Source organism: Lemur catta, chromosome 26 (genome assembly GCF_020740605.2).
Source record: "Lemur catta isolate mLemCat1 chromosome 26, mLemCat1.pri, whole genome shotgun sequence".
Classification (NCBI taxonomy): domain Eukaryota; kingdom Metazoa; phylum Chordata; class Mammalia; order Primates; family Lemuridae; genus Lemur; species Lemur catta.
The window spans coordinates 6,903,943-6,928,229 of NC_059153.1; the positions used below are offsets into that span (position 1 = coordinate 6,903,943).

The 24,287-nt window shown below is 43.9% G+C and overlaps 1 protein-coding gene across 2 annotated transcripts in view; it reads right to left on the reverse strand.

Annotated features, from left to right (window-relative positions):
- PDE5A (phosphodiesterase 5A) overlaps positions 1-24,287 on the reverse strand; it is an 88,060-nt gene that overhangs the window by 49,214 nt on the left and 14,559 nt on the right. For both annotated transcript variants that reach the window (XM_045537351.1, XM_045537350.1), the window contains exons 2-7: positions 21,722-22,289; positions 18,041-18,130; positions 5,936-6,007; positions 4,289-4,378; positions 2,054-2,191; positions 1,172-1,239 (exon numbers count right to left, since the gene is read on the reverse strand). In XM_045537351.1, the coding sequence (XP_045393307.1) occupies positions 1,172-1,239; positions 2,054-2,191; positions 4,289-4,378; positions 5,936-6,007; positions 18,041-18,130; positions 21,722-22,285 (1,022 nt within the window). In that variant the 5' untranslated portion in view covers positions 22,286-22,289. The remainder of the gene's footprint in view (positions 1-1,171; positions 1,240-2,053; positions 2,192-4,288; positions 4,379-5,935; positions 6,008-18,040; positions 18,131-21,721; positions 22,290-24,287) is intronic.

The window sequence follows — 24,287 nt, forward strand, 5'->3', positions numbered from 1 at the left end:
TGTGATCACGTGTGCTGGTGTGATCGGGACCGCGGGCGGCACGCGCGCTGGTGGGATGGGGACCGCGGGGGGCACGCGCGCTGGTGTGATCGGGACCGCGGGCGGCACGCGCGCTGGTGTGATCGGGACCGCGGGCAGCACGCGCGCTGGTGTGATCACGTGTGCTGGTGTGATCGGGACCGCGGGCGGCACGCGTGCTGGTGTGATGGGGACCGCGGGGGGCACGCGTGCTGGTGTGATGGGGACCGCGGGGGGCACGCGTGCTGGTGTGATGGGGACCGCGGGGGGCACGCGTGCTGGTGTGATGGGGACCGCGGGGGGCACGCGTGCTGGTGTGATCGGGACCGCGGGCGGCACGCGTGCTGGTGTGATCGGGACCGCGGGCGGCACGCGTGCTGGTGTGATGGGGACCGCGGGCGGCACGCGCGCTGGTGTGATCACGTGTGCTGGTGTGATCGGGACTACGGGCAGCACGCGTGCTGGTGGGATCGGGACTGCGGGGGGCACGTGCATTGGTGTGATGGGGACCGCGGGCGGCACGCGTGCTGGTGGGATCGGGACCGCGGGCGGCACGCGCGCTGGTGTGATCACGTGTGCTGGTGTGATCGGGACTACGGGCAGCACGCGTGCTGGTGGGATCGGGACCACGGGGGGCACGTGCGTTGGTGTGATGGGGACCGCGGGCGGCACGCGTGCTGGTGGGATCGGGACCAGGGGCGGCACGCGTGCTGGTGTGATGGGGACCACAGGCCTCCTTCTGTTACTAGTTACAGCCTCGTGGCTGATTCCAAATCAAACAGACTTAACAGGAAAGTTTGTTCAGGAGCCTATCACATTTCCAGAAGGGTCCAAAATGCAATGAAAAAACATAATTGAAATATAGAACTTCTGGGTCTTCAAAAACAAAAAAAAGCAGTTCACAAAAATAGTGTATTAAGGCTTATGCTAATTGCAACACCATTCGCTATATGAAATAATTCTTCAATAGGTCAATTATGGTGCAAAAAACCCTAGAACTTATAACATCAAACAGTATTTTCACAAATAAAATTATCTGTGGGGGAAAAATAGCCTGTAGCTTATATGTCTCATGTCAAACTGGTCATGAAATAACTATTTAGCCAATATTATATACTTAGGATGAAGATAAATAGATAGTAAGTTCTTTTACCTTGTTAAAGTATCAGACGATTTTTCCAATTCCTCACACTCCATGTGAAACACACTGGAAAAAGAATCCTGAAAACACAGTGACAACACAGACTGAGAAATAAGTGTGACAAGGTATCAAACCCACCTGGATACAGCTACGTGTCCTATGGAATCGACCAAAGCCTCCAGTTCTTGTAATATATTTTTACTCTCTCTCAGACAAAACTCACCCAATTACTCATTTCCTAACATCCTCAAAGCTGTTTCTGATTATTAAAGGCTTTGTTCGTATCATTTCTGATCTTCACTTGCAAGAATGCTTCTTTGAGTACTATTGGGGGTTTTTCTCCTATCAAGTATTAATGAATATTAATTAGTTTCAAAATTTCTCTATGCTCATTCAAAATCCTCAAGTTTTGGCTTTTAAACATACATTGATTGCTGTTGTTAAATCCTAGGTAAATGCCTTCTTAAAAAGATGTGTCATTCAGTATTATTTCACACGATCATTAAAATAATTGCAAAGATTTTAGCAACAGGCCGGGCGCAGTGGCTCACACCTGTAATCCTAGCACTCTGGGAGGCCGAGGCGGGCGAATCGTTTGAGCTCAGGAGTTCAAGATCAGCCTGAGCAAGAGCAAGACCCCGTCTCTACTAAAAATAGAAAGACTTAGCCAGGCATGGTGGCACATGCCTGTAGTCCCAGCTACTCGGGAGGCTGAGGCAGGAGGATTGCTTGAGCCCAGGAGTTTGAGGTTGCTGTGAGCGAGGCTGATGCCACGGCACTCTAGCCCTGGCAACAGAGTGAGACTCTGTCTAATAAATAAAATAAAAATGCAGTGCTTACAGGAATATACATTTCTGTCTTTCTAAAAACAGAAATGTCATCCTCTGTACTCACGGAGCAATCTTCATCCACTATGAAAATGGTGCATTTCTGCACCTGCATGAAAGAGATAATCGTGGCAGCGATTTTCTTCAGAATCACTTCTAATGACTGTTGTTCTTCAAAAATTAAGCTCGCAAGGTCAAGCAGCACCTAGACGAAAACAGTAAGAGCTTATTAGTCATCATTTGTAATTATTAAAGCACAATGATTTATACGGGCTATAAATTGTTCATATGATCTAGCGGGTTATGACCAAGTCTGCATTGCAGTCTTAAATACATCTCTGCTTATTAATAAAATGCCCTATTGATTCTTAATATAGTTAATATGATTGTTGAGGTCTCAGGCTCCGAAGCCGGAGTGATCAGTTTTTCATCCTGACTTCCTTTCCTGCTAACTTTGCGACCTCAGGCAAGTTTCTTGAACATGGGACATTAATAGTACCGAGATCACAGGGCTGTTGAGAGGATTACACAGGGTGACATTTGCAAAGCATGTTAAACATCTGACACATCACACACACTATCTATCAACGCTGTTGTTCCAAACTTCTGAGATCAACACTTGCCAACGTTATTCACGTTTGTACAGAGACTAGGAGTAAATATTATGCAAAGTAAACGCAGTTTTAAGAGTTTTCATTGTCTCTTTTCTGGTAATTTCTCTTTCCTCTAAACCCCATGACATTTCCTCGAAGCCCGCAAAGCCTTGTCGTGACGAAGGGGAGAAGGGAAGTCGCAGGGAGCGTGCGGAGGTGGCACTATCCCAGCTGGGGTCTGCAGGGCGAGACGGAATCATTCTGTGAAGCGGGAAGGGAAAGATTTCAGGCAAAAATAAAGCACCACCTTTAAATTCTGAGAAACTGAGTTTTGAGTTCAGAATTGTACACCCAGCCACCGAGGGAGGACGGTGCAGATGTTGGCGTACACGCGGGGACTCAGAAGGCTCACCCGCCATCCCCTTTCCTAAGTAGTTAATCGGGAATGTGCTGCCACAAAACAAGGAAGTCAACTGAGAAAGAAGTCGTTAGAGGATCCAGAAAACAACGGAATCTTTCCAAGAAAGCAGCGGAGAAAAGTCCTGGACGGCTGTGCAGCGGGCCTAGGGCCACACAGCTCAGCCTGGAAGGGGCCCAGTGGAGACCCTCAGTTCGGGCATCTCCAAGGATAGAGGCTCTCAGCAGAACGCCTAGTGTCACGGAGAGTTTCGGGGAGAACCCGAGAACACCACCAGGCTACACCGAAGCAAACCGTGCAAGGAAAAAAAGAAAGAAACTCAGAAACATTGGGAAAAACTAAAAGCTACCTAACAAAGGTAATAGGAACAACACGTATATAACCGTAGTATTTATAAAGACTTGTTTTAAATTGTCACTTTAGAACTAACCTAGACAACGCTTAAGGAAGGGTCGTGACGGTTGTGGCACAACACGCGTTACCCCATGGGCCACGCAAAAGAGCGGGAGAGCAGAGTTACGGAGCAGGTGGGAGGGAGAGATGATGGGAACAGGGACACCAAGATGCTCTTACGGAACCAACAGCCACGTCTCCAGCTGACAGACCAAGAACTGAAACCACTAAGCGACGTCACAAACGCAGTCCATACAGCAACTTACAACAGTGACACGAGGACAGTGTGAGGATAACGGAAATGGCCAGCAAGGGACGGTGTAAGTCAAACAAATCCTCATCCCCCGAGTTAAGGAATATTGTCCAACACCCATAAAGCAACTGAGCGTGGAAAATAGGAAATGGAAATGACTATTAGGTAAGGTATTTAGAAACTGAATCTGTGCTATTTGAATCTTTAATCATCTAGATACAGTACTGGAATAAAAAAATTAACAATTTTTTTTTTTTTTGGTTTTTTTTTTTTTGAGACAGAGTCTCACTCTGTCACCCTGGCTAGAGTGCCGTGGCGTCAGCCTCGCTCACAGCAACCTCAGACTCCTGGGCTCAAGCGATCCTCCTGCCTCAGCCTCCCGAGTAGCTGGGACTACAGGCATGTGCCACTATGCCCGGCTAATTTTTTTCTATATATATTTTTAGATGTCCATATAACTTCTTTCTATTTTTAGTAGAGACGGGGTCTCGCTCTTGCTCAGGCTGGTCTCGAACTCCTGACCTCGAGCGATCCACCCGCCTCAGCCTCCCAGAGTGCTAGGATTACAGGCGTGAGCCACCGCGCCCGGCCAACAATTTTTTAATAACGAAAAATTTCTACGCTCTCGTTAGTGATCAGACTCACCTGATTTCTCTTATTCTCCAGCAGTGAGGTCTCGTAGAGCTGGGCATTGTGAAGAACGATCCCACAGAATGCCAAATAAGCAGCAAAGTCCTAGAAAACAGGCATCCAAAATATTTACAGTTAGAAAGCCAGAGGTGTGGATGCTTGTTCTGCATGAAATTAGAATGATTCAAACTAAGCTAAACGGTACAACTGGAAGCCAAGCGGTAGTACAGTCTCCTAAGGTCACGTCTTAGGTATAAATTAATAAGAGAAAGGAGAGGGACTAAGATAACATCTTTATATCATACGAAACTGCAATTCGTGCTATGAAAAATTTGGTGTAGCCTCTGCATGATATTAAGACTTGGATCTAAGCTCAATTATATAAATAGCTCGTAACTCACTACCACGGCAAATGAAAGCTCATGTACTTGTTAAGAGAATATTGGCAATAAAAACATAAAGTTATATATCACACAAAGTTGCAAATATGATCTATTATTTTCATTATACTATACTAGGGCGATGTGCTCACAATATAGTAATTATTGATGACAATAATTCTGTAGATGGCATATTTTATTCACAATTATGGATTTATTTTGCCAACATGTGATAGAGCCTAAAAACTGCAAGTCAACTCAACAGGGCTTTCCATGAATGGACTGTGAACATCATGGCGGAATCCAGAGTATTTCTCACGAGATACTCTCAGGTGTCATTAACAGAGCAGGAGGTTAAATGTCCATTACTCTGATTTTAAAACGTACCTGCTATGTTCTAAAGCAATTAAAACAGGGTAACTAACCTAGGTGCCAATCTAGCTGATAGCACCCAGAGAAAAATAACTGTCTTATCTGAATGTCTTCCAAATTCAAAAGCTCCTATCACTATTCAGGTGAACAACGTAAGTATCAAGGGGGTTGGGACAGGAAGAATTCAGCAGGCTACGATATACATCAAATTGCATGTTCAACAAAGGAAATAATAAAACTTAGTCACAGCATGAAGTTATAACTGGTTTAAGAGCTTTCACCCGTAAATGGCAAGGCCTTCAGTGTGCCATGCAGAAGGTATTCCGTCAGCGCTCAATGAGAAGAGCCATAGAGTGACGCCGACTGCTGTCCTTGAAGCTAAATTCCCATCACCCGGCCCGAATCCACACCTCGGCGCCCCACAGCTTTGTCTGTGGGCAAAGCTTATAAAACTTTCAGAAATTCGCTTTGCCAAGAGGCAATTCCAATTTTTAGACAACCAGAAGTGCTCAACTTGGAGCAGGGCTTTTACGGGCTTCACCCAAGGTTGGGTCTCTGTAGCAGTGACAAAAGGCGAATGAGACAGTTAAATTGCCACAAGTCACCCTCTGTGTGGCCCCAGCGAGCGAGCATAGCCCAGCGGAGCCTGGCAGCACGGCGAGGAGGGGCTTCGGGGGCTTCTGCCGACTGAAGAACACAGGTACTCACGAGGCAAAGCAACACCGCATTCAGCCCAAGACACACGTCTGGGCATGGCAGACCATTTTTAGCCACGTTATTTGTGTGTGTGTGTGTGTGTGTGTGTGTGAGATCAATAATTCCAGCACCAGCTAATCAGAGAGGTCTAGACACTACAGAGAGAGAGAACAGCTTCCTAAACCGGCATCGCGCCAGACACAGGGTTCGGTACCTTCTCATCTTTTTCGGTGAATGTCCCACCATTGCCCGATTTCTTGTTGATGGCCTGGGCTACGCCAACCACCTGGGGTAAGGACAGAAAAGTGACAAGTTTTTCACTGACTGAAATTACTGGTATAAATTCCCCAAAGTGTGTTTATAGAAGATATTCTACGTGTGCTTTAAAATAGTAACAGGCTACAAAACAAAACCAAACCCCTCAGCATTTGAACTAGTTCTGGATCATTTACGACATTCCTTTTCCTAATAAGAATTCGCATGTTTTTAATTTCTCGGGGCTCCAACTCTATTGGGTTCTGTGATTTCACCCTGCACTTTGAATCAAATTGTTAGCAATCACATGCAAAGCGAATATTTCCCATAGCTGTTGAATATCAACAACAAATTTTGAGTACATTTCAAAGAAAGCATATAATAAAATGAACATTTTATATTGGTTTTAAATATAATATTTCAAAAGGGTAAAACGCTTATTACTAAAAATGCAACAGGACCAAGTGGCCAATCACAGAAGGAAAGCAAGCGGATCTTTAGGTTGAAAGTAATTTAGTGCAGGGATGGAGTCCAACTGCTTTTGAGACTTTTGTCCTCGAAACTTACTTTACCTTTGACAGACTTATTTTTGGGAAAAGAAGTTACTGAAAAATCAAAGCAGGAATTAACAGGCTGAGCCTTATTTCAAATACCTCAGAAGACATTTGGAAGTGTCTTTTACTTACCCTTTAGTTTTCATTTCATTTTGAGTGATTACCTTAGTCTTACAAAGACCTTCAACTTACTTTTGCCTCCTCTTTATTAATTATAAATTCTACTCTTTCGTTGCTTCTGCAATTTAGTATCAGGAAAATTAGCTATTACCCCCTCACTGGTCATATGCTTTAGGAATCCGCAGTCCTTCCTTTCGTGTGGACGGTTCATCCTCGTTTCTCAGCTCACTCTGGTCTCGCAGCTGTAGTGAGAGGACGGACAACTGCCCTCTAGGACAACCGAACAGGAAGGGAAAATACATTCCCGTCTGCTGTGTGTTCTCTAGTCCTCCTAACACCTTTCCCTTCCCCCCCTGCCAGAATAAAGGGAGGTTAAATAAATTTTTTAAAAAAGCAGAACGATCCAGTTACCCTAGGCCTTTGTATTTCCCTTAGTTCAACTCTTTCTTATTATTGTGCACTCTTTAGCTCTTGGAAATAGCTAACAGATTTCTAGATGCTCCAACCTCAATGACTAAGTGTCTGGGAAAGCTTTTGCCGAAGGCCAGAAATGTCTGGATCGTAGCTGGGCATGTTCGCTTGGAACAGAACTGACGAGAACCACCTGCAGGCCGCTGGGGTCTGAGGCAGAGCAGTGTACGTATAACTCGGTTACTTCAAGCGTTTACACATTCGTTCATTCCTCCATTCGCACCACGAATACGGAACTGCCTACTGTGTAGCGAAGAGGGACACAAACTGGGGACAGGCCCCCCTGGGAGCTCAGAAGCAGGGAGGGGGGACGTGTGAGCACAGGCTGGCCGCGCAGCGGGGGGCGTGACAGTAACCAGGGGGCTTTGGGACGCAGACGCTGAGGATGCTGCCAGTACCGAGGGGTCTCCTAACACGAGCAGGAGAGAGCTGCTAGAAATGAAGACATTTAAATTTTTCTTTTTCTTTAATAAATGGCTTTAACTTTTTGTCTTTCTCGCTTTTTTTTTTTGAGACAGAGTCTCACTCTGTTGCCCAGGCTAGAGTGAGTGCCGTGGCGTCAGCAACCTCACAGCAACCTCCAACTCCTGGGCTCAAGCGATCCTCCTGCCTCAGCCTCCCGAGTAGCTGGGACTACAGGCATGCGCCACCAGGCCCAGCTAATTTTTTTCTATATATATTTTAGTTGGCCAGATAATTTCTTTCTATTTTTAGTAGAGACGGGGTCTCACTCTTGCTCAGGCTGGTCTCGAACTCCTGACCTCGAGCGATCCACCCGCCTCGGCCTCCCAGAGGGCTGGGATGACAGGCGTGAGCCACCGCGCCCGGCCCAATGTGATGAGTTTTTAGAAATGTGGGTGCATCTGTGTAACCGGCACTCGCCAGTCAGTTCCACCCCCCGTGGGCAGCACGACTCTGATATCCGTGAGCCTAAGTCACTTTGGCTTTTTCTGGAAGAATCTACTTACTTTTGAGACTGCATTATTATCTATGTCTCCCTGATAAAAAGGATTATTTTTTTATGTTGCATAAGTGGTTTTTGACTATAAAACCTTGTCACAAAATTTACAATCCAGCCGGGCACAGTGGCTCACGCCTGTCATCCTAGCACTCTGGGAGGCCGAGGCGGGAGGATTGCTTAAGCCCAGGAGTTTGAGGTTGCTGTGAGCGAGGCTGATACCATGGCACTCACTCCAACCCGGGCAACAGAGTGAGACTCTGTCTCAAAAAAAAAAAAAAAAAAAAAAAAAAAACAACTCATCACATTGTACATTAAGATCTGTGTGTTTTACTGTATGTAAATTTCAACTAGATTTTTAAGAAGTATTTTAACAATCAGGCGAATCTGTGATTGCTGAAGGCACGTGAGAGTGGAGGCCCCGGGCCGAGCTCCCAGCTGCCGGGTGGCGGGGGGTGGCGGGGGTGGAAGTCCTGGCCATCTGCTCTGTGCCCCAGCGCCCGGGGGCTCCCAGATGGGGCCGGGCCCCCGCGGCCCCCACAGTCAGCAGCTATTCCGCCCCGGGAACGTCCTGCGGGAATAAAGTCCCCCTGACACTGGGCTCCCTCCACACAAGGGGACGGCGGTACCATCGCTGGTGCTGGGGTTTGTTCTCAGTCCTTCGAACATCAGCCTAACCCTGCTCCCTGCCAAACGCTGAACTCTCTGCCGCACCAGCTTTTACGCAAAGAGGTGGAAGTCTTAAACCTAGAACCCTAAGGTCCTTTTTCCTTTTTATTGGACTTTTCCGTCCCTTGGGACACAGAGATTCAGTCCAGAGGCGAACGGCACACAGCATGTGAGCAGAGTCTCCGTGTGCACCTCGGACCGGCTGCCGGGGACACAGGGGCCATACGGCAGGCAGCAGCCTGCTCTCTCCCAGGGCAGGCCACGCCGCGTGTTGCTGCTGTCTGATTCCCATTCCTCCCTGTGTCTGACTCCTGACAGTCCCAGGAGGAGGAAACGGATGTTCTTTTACTCCCCCCCACCCCACTCGAGGTGACAGCTCTGGACCGGGCACCGTCAGGCCCCTCTTCTCACCAGGACTGTCAGCACCTCCCAGCGTGTCGGTGCCTCACACGGAAACGTCACGGACCAGCCACCTGCAGCCCAGGGAGGCGAGGAGGTGGCTTGGGGAATCCCTGCTCTGACGCCGGCACCAAGACCAGGCTGTTTTCGCCATAAAGTCGGAGCTCTTCCCTTCACAGCCTGCCTCCCTGCTCAACTGGGAATACGCCCAAAAGCCCAATAAAAAAGAAAAAAATCTGTGTATCAACACATACTGTACAAACTGTACTTCATATCAGGATAGTTCCACACTGTGCCCACTTTCACATGACATTGCCAAAAATGACTTCAGAGCCCTGGATCTGTTTATTTTATTTTATTTTTGAGACAGAGTCTCACTCTGTCACTGGGCTAGAGTGCCGTGGCGTCAGCCTCGCTCACAGCAACCTCCAACTCCTGGGCTCAAGCGATCCTCCTGCCTCAGCCTCCCGAGTAGCTGGGACTACAGGCATGCGCCACCATGCCCAGCTAATTTTTTCTATATGTTTTTAGTTTTTCAGCTAATTTCTTTCTATTTTTAGTAGACACGGGGTCTCGCTCTTGCTCAGGCTGGTCTCGAACTCCTGAGCTCAAGAGATCTACCCGCCTCGGCCTCCCAGAGTGCTGGGATGACAGGCGTGAGCCACCGCGCCCGGCCTGTTTTTGTTGTTAAGATAGGAGAACTAGCACCGTATCTGTGTACTGATGAGCAAACTTGGCAGAGAGGGAAACTGACGATTCTGGACACAGGGCAGAAGTGCTGAGCTCTGTCACTGAGGGGCTGGGCTGGGGTGACACCTGGTGCCCAAACTCGCGGCCGACCCTGGCTGGTTCAGAGGGTTCATCCCTAGCAGCGAAGGGAGCCCAGGGTTTACTGACTCAGACAGAGAAGTGGGAGGAAGCAGCAGGAAGTTCCTGTGAAGCGACTTTCATCGCTTTACCTTTCACCGGAAGCGCAGGCAAGGCCGTCGGCTGAAGGTGGGGTGGGAGGCAGAGTAGAGATTCCAGGGCAGAGAGGAAAGTATGAGACTGTTACTCTTTATGCAAAAAACACATGCAAGAAAGAGCTAATTGTTTTGTTCCCCACAGACCAATTTTCTGTTGTATGTCTTATTTTAGAGAATATCCCAATTCCCCCTCTTACGACCTATCGAAAAACCTAGGAAGTATTTTAAATTCTTCCTTCTTCCTCCGCCCATTCGATTCCTCAGCCTCTCCAACAGGAGCTTAACGAATCCCCAGAAACCTCTTTACCAGCTTCTCTGCCTCCAGACACAGTACTCTTTCTGCATATGAGAAAATATGGAAATTATTTAATTATCCAAATCTATCAAGTGTCAAATTATGGGGCTCTGGGTTATTAAATAAATAGTTCAGAATTAATGCTGTGGCCACACAGATCTTTAAATAACAACAAGTGTTTCCTGGCTTAAAGAAAATTCAGCACCTCCTTGGCCTGGCGTTGGGGGGCTCTTCCTGGGCCCTGCCTACCTGGGTGGCCTCATTTCCGGGCACCTCCCTCCTTCCCATTTATACTCAGGCAAACACTATTCCCAAGGGACCGACGCATCTTCCCTGTTCCATGAACAGAAGCAGAAAGTAACGGTGCAGAAAGACGGAACAAAGACATGGCAACCAGCACCCCTGTGGGTACTAAGCACCAAAGTACTCATCGTCACACGCCACGATGTCACGTAGAAGAGCGTTGGTGGCATAACATTTTAGATGTCTTTTTTAATAACACCTCAATCACCTGCCACCACACAGAGAGGCAGACACACCTTGCTCTTTTTCTCCTCGGTCTTTCATTCTCTCCTTCCTCTTTCCCCCCTTTGCCTCGAGCCGAGCCTGAACACCAACTTACTGCCCTTGTGCAAACCCAGCCCGTGTGCCTCTGGTTGTTCACATCATTTTTCAGTACATGAAAGGTGGAGAAAAAATGACTGTAAAATATTATTCTAGTTAATGAGCAGAGTATCTCTTTTACCATCTGGCCAGTTTTAAAGAAAGAGAATAATAAATATAGATTTATATACTATATAGAATAAATGATAACAATGTATTAGCACTGCTTCTGCTGGGTTTAATGGGTTTAATATATCTCCACGAATTCTTTGATAGGTGAAGCCCAGTTTCCCTCCCCTTGAGTTTGGGCAAGATTTTTTTTTTTTTTTTTTGAGACAGAGTCTCGCTCTGTCGCCTGGGCTAGAGTGCCGTGGCATCAGCCTAGCTCACAGAAACCTCAGACTCCTGGGCTCAAGCGATCCTCCTGCCTCAGCCTCCCGAGTAGCTGGGACTACAGGCATGCGCCACCATGCCTGGCTGATTTTTCTATATATATATTTTTAGCCATCCAGCTAATTTCTTTCTATTTTTAGTAGAGACGGGGTCTCGCTCTTGCTCAGGCTGGTCTCGAACTCCTGACCTCAAGCGATCCTCCCACCTCGGCCTCCCGGAGTGCTGGGATGACAGGCGTGAGCCACCGCGCCCGGCCACAGGCAGGATTTAACGCCTGGATCCTGCGGAACAGAGCCCGGTGAGTCCCGGTGGCTCAGCTGTGCATACAGGGTCACACGAGGCCCTGCTGCTCCCTCCTTGCTCACCGTCTCTCGCATTGCTCGGTCCGGGCAGTGATCGGCCAGGCTGGGGGAGGACGCCAAGCCACCTGAGGAGAGGCCCCGTGGCTGGGAACCAGGGGCTCCCGCCAACAAGCCCCTGGGAGTGGATCTCAAGAGTCAGTCGAGCAGCCCCTGCCTCCATTCTGACGGCAGCCCGGACACCCCTGGCCGGCACTGCTCCGCACGCCACGCCACTTCCCAGTGCCTGGGCCACACAAACTCCAAGATGATAAACGTTTGCTCAGCATCACTAAGTTTCGTGTAATTTGTTCTATCGCAAGAGATAACCGATACAGTATAGCACTTATGATTATCAAATAATTTGTAATAATCAAACAGATCTGCAATTCTAAACCTAAGGAAATTTCACTTTACTTCACCACTGTGAACTGATGCAAAAAAATTTAAAAATTTATATAACATCACCATCTCTTACTGTTTAATTTAAATTCAGCCTAGAATATTAATTTCTACTCTGGGATAGAAGAGAGGCAAGGAGGAAGTTTTAGATGAGGGTTTGATAAGAAGGAATATAGAATACTTAACACTTTATAAAGCATTTTACCTATATAATCTTAGCTCGTAATAGATGGATATAGATGTTGCCACATATACTATTGAGAGCAGCAATTTCATTGACAATCACCTTAAGTCTTGTAAGAATGCATGAAAACATCAAAATCCATCCAACGGTCTTATTATATGGTGTTGGGTCAGATATTATATAAGAAATTATTTATGCAACTGGTTCCAGACATCTCATATCCATTATTCAGGGACTACTGAAAATTCCTCAAAGTTAAATTTGTAAATTATCTATTAAATTAAAAGTGTAATGCATTCCGACAAGGGACGGAACGGTTATCCTGAAAGATCCATGAACGTAAACCTCCTGTTGAACAAAAGGCATTCAGTATGAACCAAAGTTTCTAAGCATTAAAAATAAGATATCGGGCCAGGTGCAGTGGCTCACGCCTGTAATCCTAGCACTCTGGGAGGCCGCGGCGGGAGGATTGTTTGAGGTCAGGAGTTCGAGACCAGCCTGAGCAAGAGCGAGACTCTGTCTCTACTAAAAATAGAAAGAAATTATCTGGACAACTAAAAATATATAGAGAAAAATTAGCCCGGCACGGTGGCACATGCCTGTAGTCCCAGGTACTCGGGAGGCTGAGGCAGGAGGATCGCTTGAGCCCAGGAGTCTGAGGTTGCTGTGAGCTAGGCTGACGCCACGGCACTCTAGCCCGGGTGATAGAGCAAGACTGTTTCTCAAAAAATAAATAAATAAATAAGATATCTATTTTATCACATACAGCCTACCATTCATTTAGTCTTCAGTTTCAAGCTTTTACTCAACCTTTCTTCTTCGCCTGGACCAGCAGCGCAGACTCATGGATTTCACCTACGAGCACGATGTTTTCCATCTGCTGCTCTTAAGAAATGTCCCCTTAGGAAAGTGGTTAACATCTTCTTCATAAAATACACGTGTTTATCATCATTTAAAGGGCAGTGTGGAAAAGGAAAAAGAAAGGATCATCGTCATGACACCAAGTCCGGAACAAATGGCAAATGGAAACTCTGCGGAGCACTTGTGTTTCTAAAACAAAGCTACGAGAGAGAATACTGCCAGGGAATAAACGCAATGAACAATTTATAAGTTTTAAAGAACACGCAACTAGCCAATTCTTTGAGACTGAAATAGATCTAGATTAAGTGACAGCAGCCTGCTAATAAACTCTGATGGTTGTAGTTATATTTTCATCTATTTTAAATAGAATTGAAGGATTATGCATACAACTACAATGTTTATTTGCTCCAACTTTACTCGACAAATTTCAGCAAGCCCCAGTCGGCACTGTGAGCTCTGTGAGATGGCAGACAAGGACCTCCTTGGCCTCCACGGTCCCTAGAGACCCAGCGTCTGTCACCAGGGCATTTAGGGGCTTCTTCCCTCGAGGCTCTGGGATCAACATGGCAGGGCGCTTTCGTCCCTCCCCAGGGGCTTCCCTTAGCTCCCCCGGTCGGTCCTGTCTTTCCTCCAACTTGTGTGCCGAATATTTGACTCATTTAACATTTATCTTGTTACTTTGTATATTTAATTTTTCATGTACAAGATCCGCCTCTCTAAATTGGAAAAAAATTAAAAGCAAGCATCCTTCTTGCTTCCTTTATAAAAAATGTCCTTACCGCCTAAACCAGTGCTCTACATACTGCAGTGATAATTACTTGTCAAAACAAGATAATTGAGGGAAAACATGTGAGAATATTTTTAAACGAGCAGATACTGTTATAAAACTTAAATTCTAGAGAACATTCACTTTTGTATATTGCTGTTGGAATTACATATCTGATTCCATTAATGCCTTATTTTGTGATTTTTGGCAAGCATTAATCACTTTGACTTATCAGAGTATCTCAAAGAAAGTCATGAAAATCAGCTAATGCTTTTAAAAATCTTTTCAGGTTTTTTTTTTTTTTCTTTAAAAAGGAAGATGTAGACAACTAGGTATTTAGCGAAGATGCTCCTTTATCACGTTGTATTGAATGTATCCCAAATCCTCTATTTTAGCTGTCATATTTGCATCAAAGAATTTCAAGTATATCATCAAGTATGATAAAGTAAAATCAAGATGACAAGATAAAAATAGAAAAGGAGGAAAGAGCGCCGATTCCAAGTTGGATTTCTGCTTAATAACTGGAGTTGATATTAAACAATGGTGTTTAAGCCTAGCCTTACGCATATTATTGGATACAATCTCCAGCACTAATCAATAAGAAATTTTCAGAGCTTGCATTATTTCATAATGTCCTGCCTTCTACCCGCTGTCCCTTCCTCTCCAAATGATCTACAGAAAAAAGAAAACAAATCAGTAGGCCCTGAGTGACAAACAGAGCCCCGAGAAGAGGTGACACCTGGGGTCAGTCAGACCCGTGCGGCCCCGTAAATACAAACAGAACACTCACCTTCGCTGTGTCCTAACACGCAACACCTCAGGGGAGAACGGTATTTCAGAACCAGGTCAGCTGAGCTAGAGGGAAAGAGCTGAATTTCTCTGCAATTCTTTACTGAACATAAAAGAATTCTATCCGAGAAATAACTAATGCAAGTGACAAAAATAAAAACTGATCATAAAAGAATTCTATCTGAGAAATAACTAATGCAAGTGACAAAAATAAAAACTGATCCAAGTGTATGGGTCTGAAAAATCCAGATTTAAGTCTGAAAGAAGTTTAACAGCAGCTCTAAAAATTCACATACTTTCTGGAAATTTTGTTTCATTCTGCTTCACGGGCAATGGTGGCTCTGCTCTGAGCACACGGGCTCGGACCCGCGTGCAACGTGCTTCTGCTACTCTTTTATCCCTGGGAACCTTTCCTCACAGACTCCTCCTAAGGCACTATAGAGGATGTGACTGGGATCCCTCTCTCTCTCTTTATTTTTCATTTTAAAAAGAGTCTGTCTGCAGAGTGGTTTAAACACTGACACTGATGGGGCATCACCCCCTACTACTAGAATATGTGACCAAGGATGTGAAGTAACCGGAACTCTCTTTCTCGTACATTGCTGATAAGAATGAAATATGGTACAGCCACCTTGGGAGAGAGTTTGGAAGTTTCTTATAAAATTAAACACGTATCTACTGTATGACTTAGCAACCGTTCTCCTATATATTTACCCAAGAGATATGAAAACATAGGGCCCCACTAAGACCTGTACACAAACACTGACAACAGCTGTTTTCACAACAGACACAAACTGGAAGCAACTCAATGTCCACCAGCTGGTAAATGCACAGATAAATTGTAGTGTATCCATACGATGGAATAAACCACTCAGCGATAAAAAGGAACAAACAACTGGTGCAAGGACTGGGTAAATCTCACCAGCATTGTGCTAAGTGAAAGAAGCTAGACACAAGAGACCACACATTGTATAATTCCACTTATATGACATTTTTGAAAAAGCAAAACAACAGTAACAAAGAGCAGATCAGCGATTGTCAGGGGCCAGAGGCTGAGGGGGGGGGGATCAACCGCCAAGGGGTACCAGGGAATATTTGAGAGGACAGAAAAACACTCTATATCTTGATGGCAGTGGTGGGTACATGACTGTATACACATTTGTCAAAATTCATCAAACTGCCCCCCAAAACTGACTGAATTCACTTCTTCCTAGTGATTTTGTTGCATATTCTCCTGGCTTCCCCCAGTCCCTACTGCTGGAGAGACCGTGGATGGCTAATCAGAGCATCATCTGGGCTGAACTCCTTTGCCAATACAAAGTGGTTTCTTAGGCCATGATTTTAACGTATACTTACTAACTAAAAGCTGAACACTGTCTTCTCAAAGTGCAGAGAATCCTAATCATAGTCCTTGGTTTATAAACTAGGCGAGCCAGGTAAAATTTGAGTCAAATTTGAGTTCAGATAAACAACAAACAATTTTTTAGTATAATGATGCCCAAAATATGACAAGGGCCACATTTTTTTAATCTGCTGTATCTGGCAACCCTGTTACTAACACTCTAGTCATCAGTCCACATATGGCCTTTTCAATTTTATTTATTCATTCACATACTTAAGTGATTAATTAATTAATCCCATGTCACAGCTGCAAGTATTTCAGTAACTATTGCTGGCACCACCGTGTGGCCAGTCTAAGGCGCTGGGCATGACTACCGACAAGTGACTGACTCAGGACCCTGTTAATCCTGCTGGGATCTGCAGACCCAGGGCGTCCTCAGCTGGGTCCCTGTTAGAAAGGTGAGAGTCTCAGGTTCCACCTAGACCTACTATTAAATCCAGAATCTGCACTGCAACACGATCTCCAGGTGATTCCTACGCACAATAAACTTTCGGAAACGCTGATTTAGAAAGCTGTGTTTAGGAAAAATCCCCGGGGCAGTGATACGCAGGGTGGGTTGAAGGAAACCCCTTCCAAGAACAGTCGGAAAGCGCGGGCGTTACTTCCAGATCTGAATCACGGTGCAGGCAGCAGGGATGAAAAGAAAGGAATCGAAGTGAAAAACATTCTAATGGGCAAAATCAATGGGATTTGGAAACAGACTGGACAGACAGACAGGAAAGATAGTGACTGGCCGTGGTTCTCCACCTGGGCCACACTGGGATCACCTGGGAGCTTCGGCAAATACTGACACCGGGTCGCAGGCCCAGAGATTTTGGTTACCAAGGTGAAGCCTGGGCATGGGAACTGTAAAACGCTGTACTCAGAGAGTGGGCAGAACGTTATTTCTGGGCGTGTCTCTGAGGGTGCTTCCAGAAGATCTGGGTAGAACAAAAACGCAGCGGGAGAGGGAAAAGGGGATTCGCTCTCTCTCCAGAAGCCGGGACATCCATTCCCTTCTTCCCTGACATCAGAACTCCCGTTCCTTAGGCCTGTGGACGCTGAGACTCACACGGTGCTGCCCTGGCGTTCAGGCCGAGTGACACCTGACCTGAGTGACCCAGGGCTGTCCGGGGTTTCCAGCCTGAAGCCGGCCCCTCCCGGCACTTGGGGCCCCCATACCCACGTGAGCCAACTCCCACAACACCCCCTGATTCACCTTCATACAGCCTGCGGATTCTGTGCTCGGAGAACCCCGACCAATGCAATTGGCAGTCTTCTAGAATCTTCCGGGTAGTTGTAACGTGCGGTCAGGATTGAAAATGCTCAACTGAAATTTTCAGTTTAATTGATAATTTATGAACTGTTTTTTTGAAATACGTGTAAAATGAAGAGGGAACTCAGGGCTAACAGAAGCTGATCTTCTAGTGAGGTGAAATATGAACCAACATATTTTCATTTGCTTGTTATAATTTCACATCAAAATTTACACAATTAGAATTAGCTACAATTTCCATTTTTTCAAAACCTCAATTTGAATCCAAAGAAATCAGCTGATGACCGTTGCAATGGATGAGTATTATTCATACACTTAAACTATAACATCAAATAAACTGATTCCAATCACAGCCCTAGTGACATATCTTAAGACAGAAAATGGCTTCAGACGAAGAGGGGAGGAAGGAAACAACATGTATAAAATTTATTTCTAAGTCAAAGCTCACACTAAACTCTATCAAGATTCAACCTTGTAACTAAAATCTAAATAAAAAATACAAGCAGAACATTTAAGTACTTAGTACTTTATAGCTAACTTGTCACTATAGCAATATTTCATATATGTGTAAAGTAAAAAAAAAAATTTCAAAAGGAAAATATTTCCAAATGATCTTTTATAAAATGGAAAATTGGCTTACCTCTTCCCTGTGGTTCTTAATCGGCATACAAAGAATACTTTGTGTCTTGTAGCCGGTAATCTGATCAACTTCTGCATTGAACCGAGGATCCTAGTAAGGAAAAAGAAATTCAATTTAATAAGTGACCTGCTCAAAGATTGATTTGATTTTTTTTTGATTTATTAGATTAGAAAAATCTAACCTTCGACTTACCTTGGCACTCTAACAATTTTATCGTTGGGGAAGGCATCAGGTCACGTAAGTATCTATCAACTTTGACAATGATAAATTTGAGGTTTGGTTTTTTTTTTTTTTAGCAGCTAGAGTTTACAAGAAAAATACAGACTTGAACAAATGTTCATAAATAGAATAAATTCAAAATATTAACCATTTTAGACATCCATACTTAAATCAGGAAAAAGTGGCTTCTCTCCACCTGTGTAGTACAGCGTGTCTCTCTCTTGCCTGACTGTACTGTACCAACCAGAGAAACGGATCTCTGCTCTAAAACCCTTTTTAAAGACCGCCCCCCCAAATAATCTTTACAACAAATGACTTTGCTTCCTTTATAATGGTTGTTTTTACATTTCCTCAGTATTCTGTCCCATCTCAAGTGTCAATAAAAATTTAATTTCTTTGTACATATAAAAAAAACACGTGGACTGAGTCAGATTACAAACGATTCCTTAATCTTTTGAATCTCTCCCTCCTTTTACAAGGCACATTGTACACATCCAATAATCACAGAGGACTTTTGAGAGGTGTAAAACCTCTAAATAGGGACTAAGTAAAGCTAAAGTTTAATTTTTCATTAAACTTCAGAGTAAGAAGATCTAAACTTACGCTGTCAACTCAACGAGGGGTTTATTTGGGGGTTGGGGGGAGGGTTCATTACTATAGTCCCCATACTTAGCACAGGAACTCAAAAGCATTTGTTACATACAGGAAGGAATTCACTAACAAATAATTTCAATTATTAAACAAGCGGTCATTTTTAACTTCTTGTAATAAGTTTAAGGCAAATCCTGCCTGTAGGAAGGAAACCACAGTAGAGGAAATCAGCAGATGCAACTATAGGAGGTCGATTAGAATGGAAACAAACATGCCGGAACACAAACATCTGGGTAAGTGTTGTTCTCCTGGAAGCAGTCTCCTTGGGAAGTTACCCGCTCACCCGAATACTAGCATCACTGCTCCAAAAGAGTCTGCTTCTGGAATTCCCTTCAGAGAATGTGGAATACCCACACTGGAAAAGCTCATCTTTTGAAGGTCATTTCTGTTTTTTAATAAATTAGTCACAGTCAAGCTGTGACCGAAGTAGGTGACTACACTAGATTCCGTAAATTGGGGTCAGAAATGAGGCCAATTGTGTCCTGCGAGGGCCAAACTTGGCTTTAAGGATAAATTCAAAAGAAAAGTTATAAAATGGTAGAAAATCAGCATAAACATTTTATATCATACACACCACTGCATTTTTTACTTTTCTGCAGACATACTCAAAGTTATATTAATTGAGACTTGGGGAAAACCTTAGCTGAATGTTTCTAACAAAATAGCTCGTATTTTAGCTTTAGCTACCACAAGCTATCTAAAGAAAGCAGACAGGATAACGATATTGATGTATTGAAGAAGTGAAAAATTATTAACATAGTAAATTATTTTACAAACCAACAACCAAAATGTAAAAAATAAAGATACATCCTCAGCAGTTATTCTGTTGATAAATATTTGAATGACAAGACAATTTATGAAGAAGAGGATTTAACACAACCATCTAATCAAAGCAGTGGAGTTTGACAGATGGAATTGGTAGGACTTTCTCAGCTTTCCAACGGCAGCCCTGGGGTTCACTCTTCACTGAAGTGGGTGGGAATAGTATGTCCTTCGAATTGCATTTCAAGCAAAGTTCTAAACTCCTGGCATCTCAAAGAGATGTCTAATGATGTCCAAAGAAAATAAGAAGCTTCCACAGCCATCAGAAGCACAAACATACAACAATTAATTTTAGTGGATCTCAAACTTGTCTTCAATCAACAAACTTCTACTGCACCTTAATGTCTAAGCTAAATATCGCAACACAAAATACCCACCCATTAAGTAAAAGAATTCCACCTGGTAAACATGACCTGTACATTTGAGAAATGTGTGAGAAAGCATTCCACCTGTAAACATTTGTATTAAATAAGAATATATTTAATATACGTACACCTATTATGTTTTCAGGTAACAGGAGGAAAAATGCAGCACAACTTTTTTCTCTTGTTAAGGCACCATCGTTTAAACATAAACCTGGAATACTCGAGATAGAATTCAGGTTTACGAGACAAAAGCATGAAGAGAGATGTCAGATGGTGCTTAAGGCGTGTGTGTTTCTGAAAAGTAAAAACCTCAGGAAGGAAAAATAGAACTGGCAAGCGTTATCCATCCTGCTCAGTGAAAGAGCTGCAGTTAAAACTGTTTAATGCAGCAGGTACAATGAATATTGTCACAAACTGTTAATTTTTGAAGCAGTGTGGGTGCCGGCTGCTAGTATCAAAAATATGTTCAGGATTGTTTTGATACCTGTATTTATAATAAAAAGTGTTGGGGGGGGTTGATGAGTTTCTGTTAGAAGCAGTTCCTGTGTGTTACATGTAACAGACATGGTAAATATTTGTTTACAGTCTTTGTTTAACAAACCAGGCATTGAAGTTTAAGTGAAGTCAACAAAAAGGAAAAAAATAAATAAATAAATAAATGGGAAATTTGAAAAGTCTTACAGTCTTTAAGCCCATAACTAAAGACTTGTGCATAGCCATATAGCAAGAGTGAAAGAAATATCAAATCTTTCCACTGAAATATTTTGGAGCCAAAAATGTCCATTTTTTTGAAGATATCTGTAAGTTTATTTAAAAAACAAACGATAGAGAGGATGGAAGGAAAGAAAATCAGGTTTTGGTATCAGTGGGACTTTAAGTGAATGAATATGATTAATTAGATGAAAAAAAGACTATAAGTCAGGCACGGTGGCTCACGCCTGTAATCCTGGCACTCTGGGAGGCCGAGGCAGGAGGATCGCTCGAGGTCAGGAGTTCGAGACCAGCCTGAGCAAGAGCGAGACCCCGTCTCTACTAAAAATAGAAAGAAATTAGCTGGCCAACTAAAAATATATACAGAAAAAATTAGCCAGGCATGGTGGCGCATGCCTATAGTCCCAGCTACTCGGGAGGCTGAGGCAGGAGGATCGCTTGAGCCCAGGAGTTTGAGGTTGCTGTGAGCTAGGCTGACACCACGGCACTCTAGCCCGGAAAACAGAGTGAGACTCTGTCTCAAAAAAAAAAAAAAAAAGACCATAGGTTTGTTTGGGTTTTTGGCAGTTTTCTGACCTATCATTTTAGAGTCTCAGCAAAATCTTCAGAGGTTCACGTGGAGGTAACACAGACAGGGATGAGCACAGTGATCAGATGAAACGACGACAGAGCACAGCTGTGGCATGAGCCATCTTAAATTATCGCTAAGCGGAAAAGCAAGGCAAGATTTCTCTCAGGCCCGTCTCCTTGACCGAACCCCCAGGGAAGAAGCTCGGGCAGTTAGGAGATGGGAAGGTTCTCAGCACCCATTCTGGTGCAAACATGCAAGTTACCGTAACAGCCCACAGTCTCAGACACCCCACCCTTCCAACTGTCGTGCAGTGCCCCGGCCACACGCCCGTCCCCTGCTCACCTCATAGGCGTCTTTGATGTTCAGGGGCTCCCCGAGCGCGGCCACGTGGCCCACGATGCCTTTGTTCCACTCCAGGCGGATGCAGCTGTTGGAAGCTTCTTCCAGGGTTGAGCCTTCGGCGACGTCAAAGAGGCGGCTGACGAGAAACTTGTCATTGGAGCTGTCCTCACAGACCAGGAACAGGGAGTAGCGGTCGGCGGCGATGAGGCCGTGGATGTGCAGGAAGATTTTGTGACATAGGGCTGTGACATCCAAGTGACTGGAAATATCTTTCACCAATTCCAGGAGTCTCGAGCACTGGTCCCCTTCGTCGGTGTCAAACCGGGGGGAGGTTAGAGGCATCTGCTCCTTCTCGTGCGAGTCGCAGAGGAAGCTCACCGAGCCCTCGGAGTCCTTGACCACGATGGGCCGAAGGGGCCGGTCGAACTCCGAGGCCGAGATTTTCCTGGCCGGCGTCCCGGGGGCGCTGCTGTCGGCACGAGGACCCTGCTGCAGGGGACAAGAGCAGGCCTCCTTGCACACTGGGATGGTGTGAACCCTCTCAGCAAACCAGGCGTTGACCATTTCTCTGCAGAAGGCAACACGACACACGAGATGCTCAAGGAGGAAGGGGCTGCTCCCAACAGCCGCTAAAAATCCTCGCGCAGTAAACTACTCAGATAATAACTTGCTTTGCCATAGAAAATAAAAATGAGATGCTTTATGTAATGCAATTTTGAAAACCTGTAAGGGGCATTGCTTCGATGATCGTCTTGATAAAGTCTGACTTCTACATGTATAATTCATGTGATTTGCAACATACCAAAGTACCAAGTCTGCTTCTCTCAAAATTAGTTCATATCAAAAAGTAAAAGACACTAAATTTAACAATCAAAACATAAACATGGAAGCTCATCTGATGTGTTAAACATACAACTTGTTCTAAAGTTAAGTATTTGAAAATTAAGGACAAATATTTATCTAAATTTGGCTTGCTAGTATGCATAATTTTACACAATTCTATCTATATTGCAAAGATAGATAAGATTTAGAAGACAGAAAACAGAAAAATTTAATCTGGTGTGTAGAAAGATTATGGACTTCTGTAAATATTATCCTAATAATGCTTATTCAATAATGATAAAAATTATCTTTTTCTAGATTATGCACTCCTTCTATAAAGGAGGAAAATTAAAAAGTAGGTTTTATCCAAGTTAAAAAATGCAGTCCAAAAGAAACTGAAGTTATTTATATTTTTAATGTACTTTCCTTTGAAAGAAACCTGTTTGAGCTAATGGCTTCACAGGGGGTGATTTGTTTTAAAATAAACATCCCAGATCATATACAACCCAAATGAGTATTATTCAGTTCAAACTTTTGAAACGAACTTCTGAGACAATTTATAAGTCATATAAGAATACTAGTTTTATCTAAAAATCAGGTCTTGTTTTTCACTAACCCCTCCTCTCAAAATGAACAAATAAAACAAAAAAGCCTAGAGTAACAGCTAATTATCCATCTTCTGATAAGACTTGACTTTGTCCAAACTCAAATTTATCCTCAAAAGACAAAAACTTGATACCACTGAGAATATTTTTTAAAATCTGCCTATGATAAGAGCAATAAAATCTTGTCTACAATGACATAATCGTTTGTTTATACCCAACTAGCCACCAAGATAAAAAATTTTGATAATGTACTACTTTGGAGAGAGTGTAGGAATAGAGTCATTCTCCAATCCTTTTGGCTGTAGTGAAAACTGGTATCACCTCTTTGGAGGGCAAGTAAGCAATAGCTAACAAATTTTAACATGCATCTATCCTCTGTTCCAGAGATTTTACACACGTGGCAAAGGAAATACAAGGGTATTTACTGTAGTATTGTTTACTGTAGCAAAGGTAAGAAGCAATCTACTATCACCAATAGAAAGCTGACTAAATACATCACCGCACATTTATACAATGGAACAAGAAGGAGGCATTAAAATGGTTATATGTACTGATACAAATAATCCCCACAATTTACTAGGTGAAAAAAGAAGGTACAAAAGAATTTGAAAAGAAGATGCCTTATTTCTGAGTTTTTACTAAGTCTTTCATTTATGGGATGTTCTCTTAATTACTTTATTTTGAACAATGATGTATTATTTGTTAAATATATATTACTGTGAAACGGTACCAGTCTAGAATGGAATGGGTCAAAATTAAAAGGTAAATATTACCTCCCTCATAAATTCATGCATTGGATGCAGTTATAAAAATCTTTTAAAGATCTCTTTAAAAGGCAATGGTCAGAGGATATAAAATTTCAGGAGAAATAAATTCAAGAGATTCATTGTACGATACGGTGACTATAGTTAATAATAATGTATTATATAATTGAAAATAGCTAATGAAGAGATTTTTTTTTTTTTTTTGAGACAGAGTCTTGCTCTGTCACCCTGGCCAGAGTGCCGTGGTGTCAGCCTAGCTCACAGCAACCTCAAACTCCTGGGCTCAAGCGATCCTCCTGCCTCAGCCTCCCGAGTAGCTGGGACTACAGGCATGCGCCACCATGCCTGGCTAATTTTTTTTCTATATATATTTTT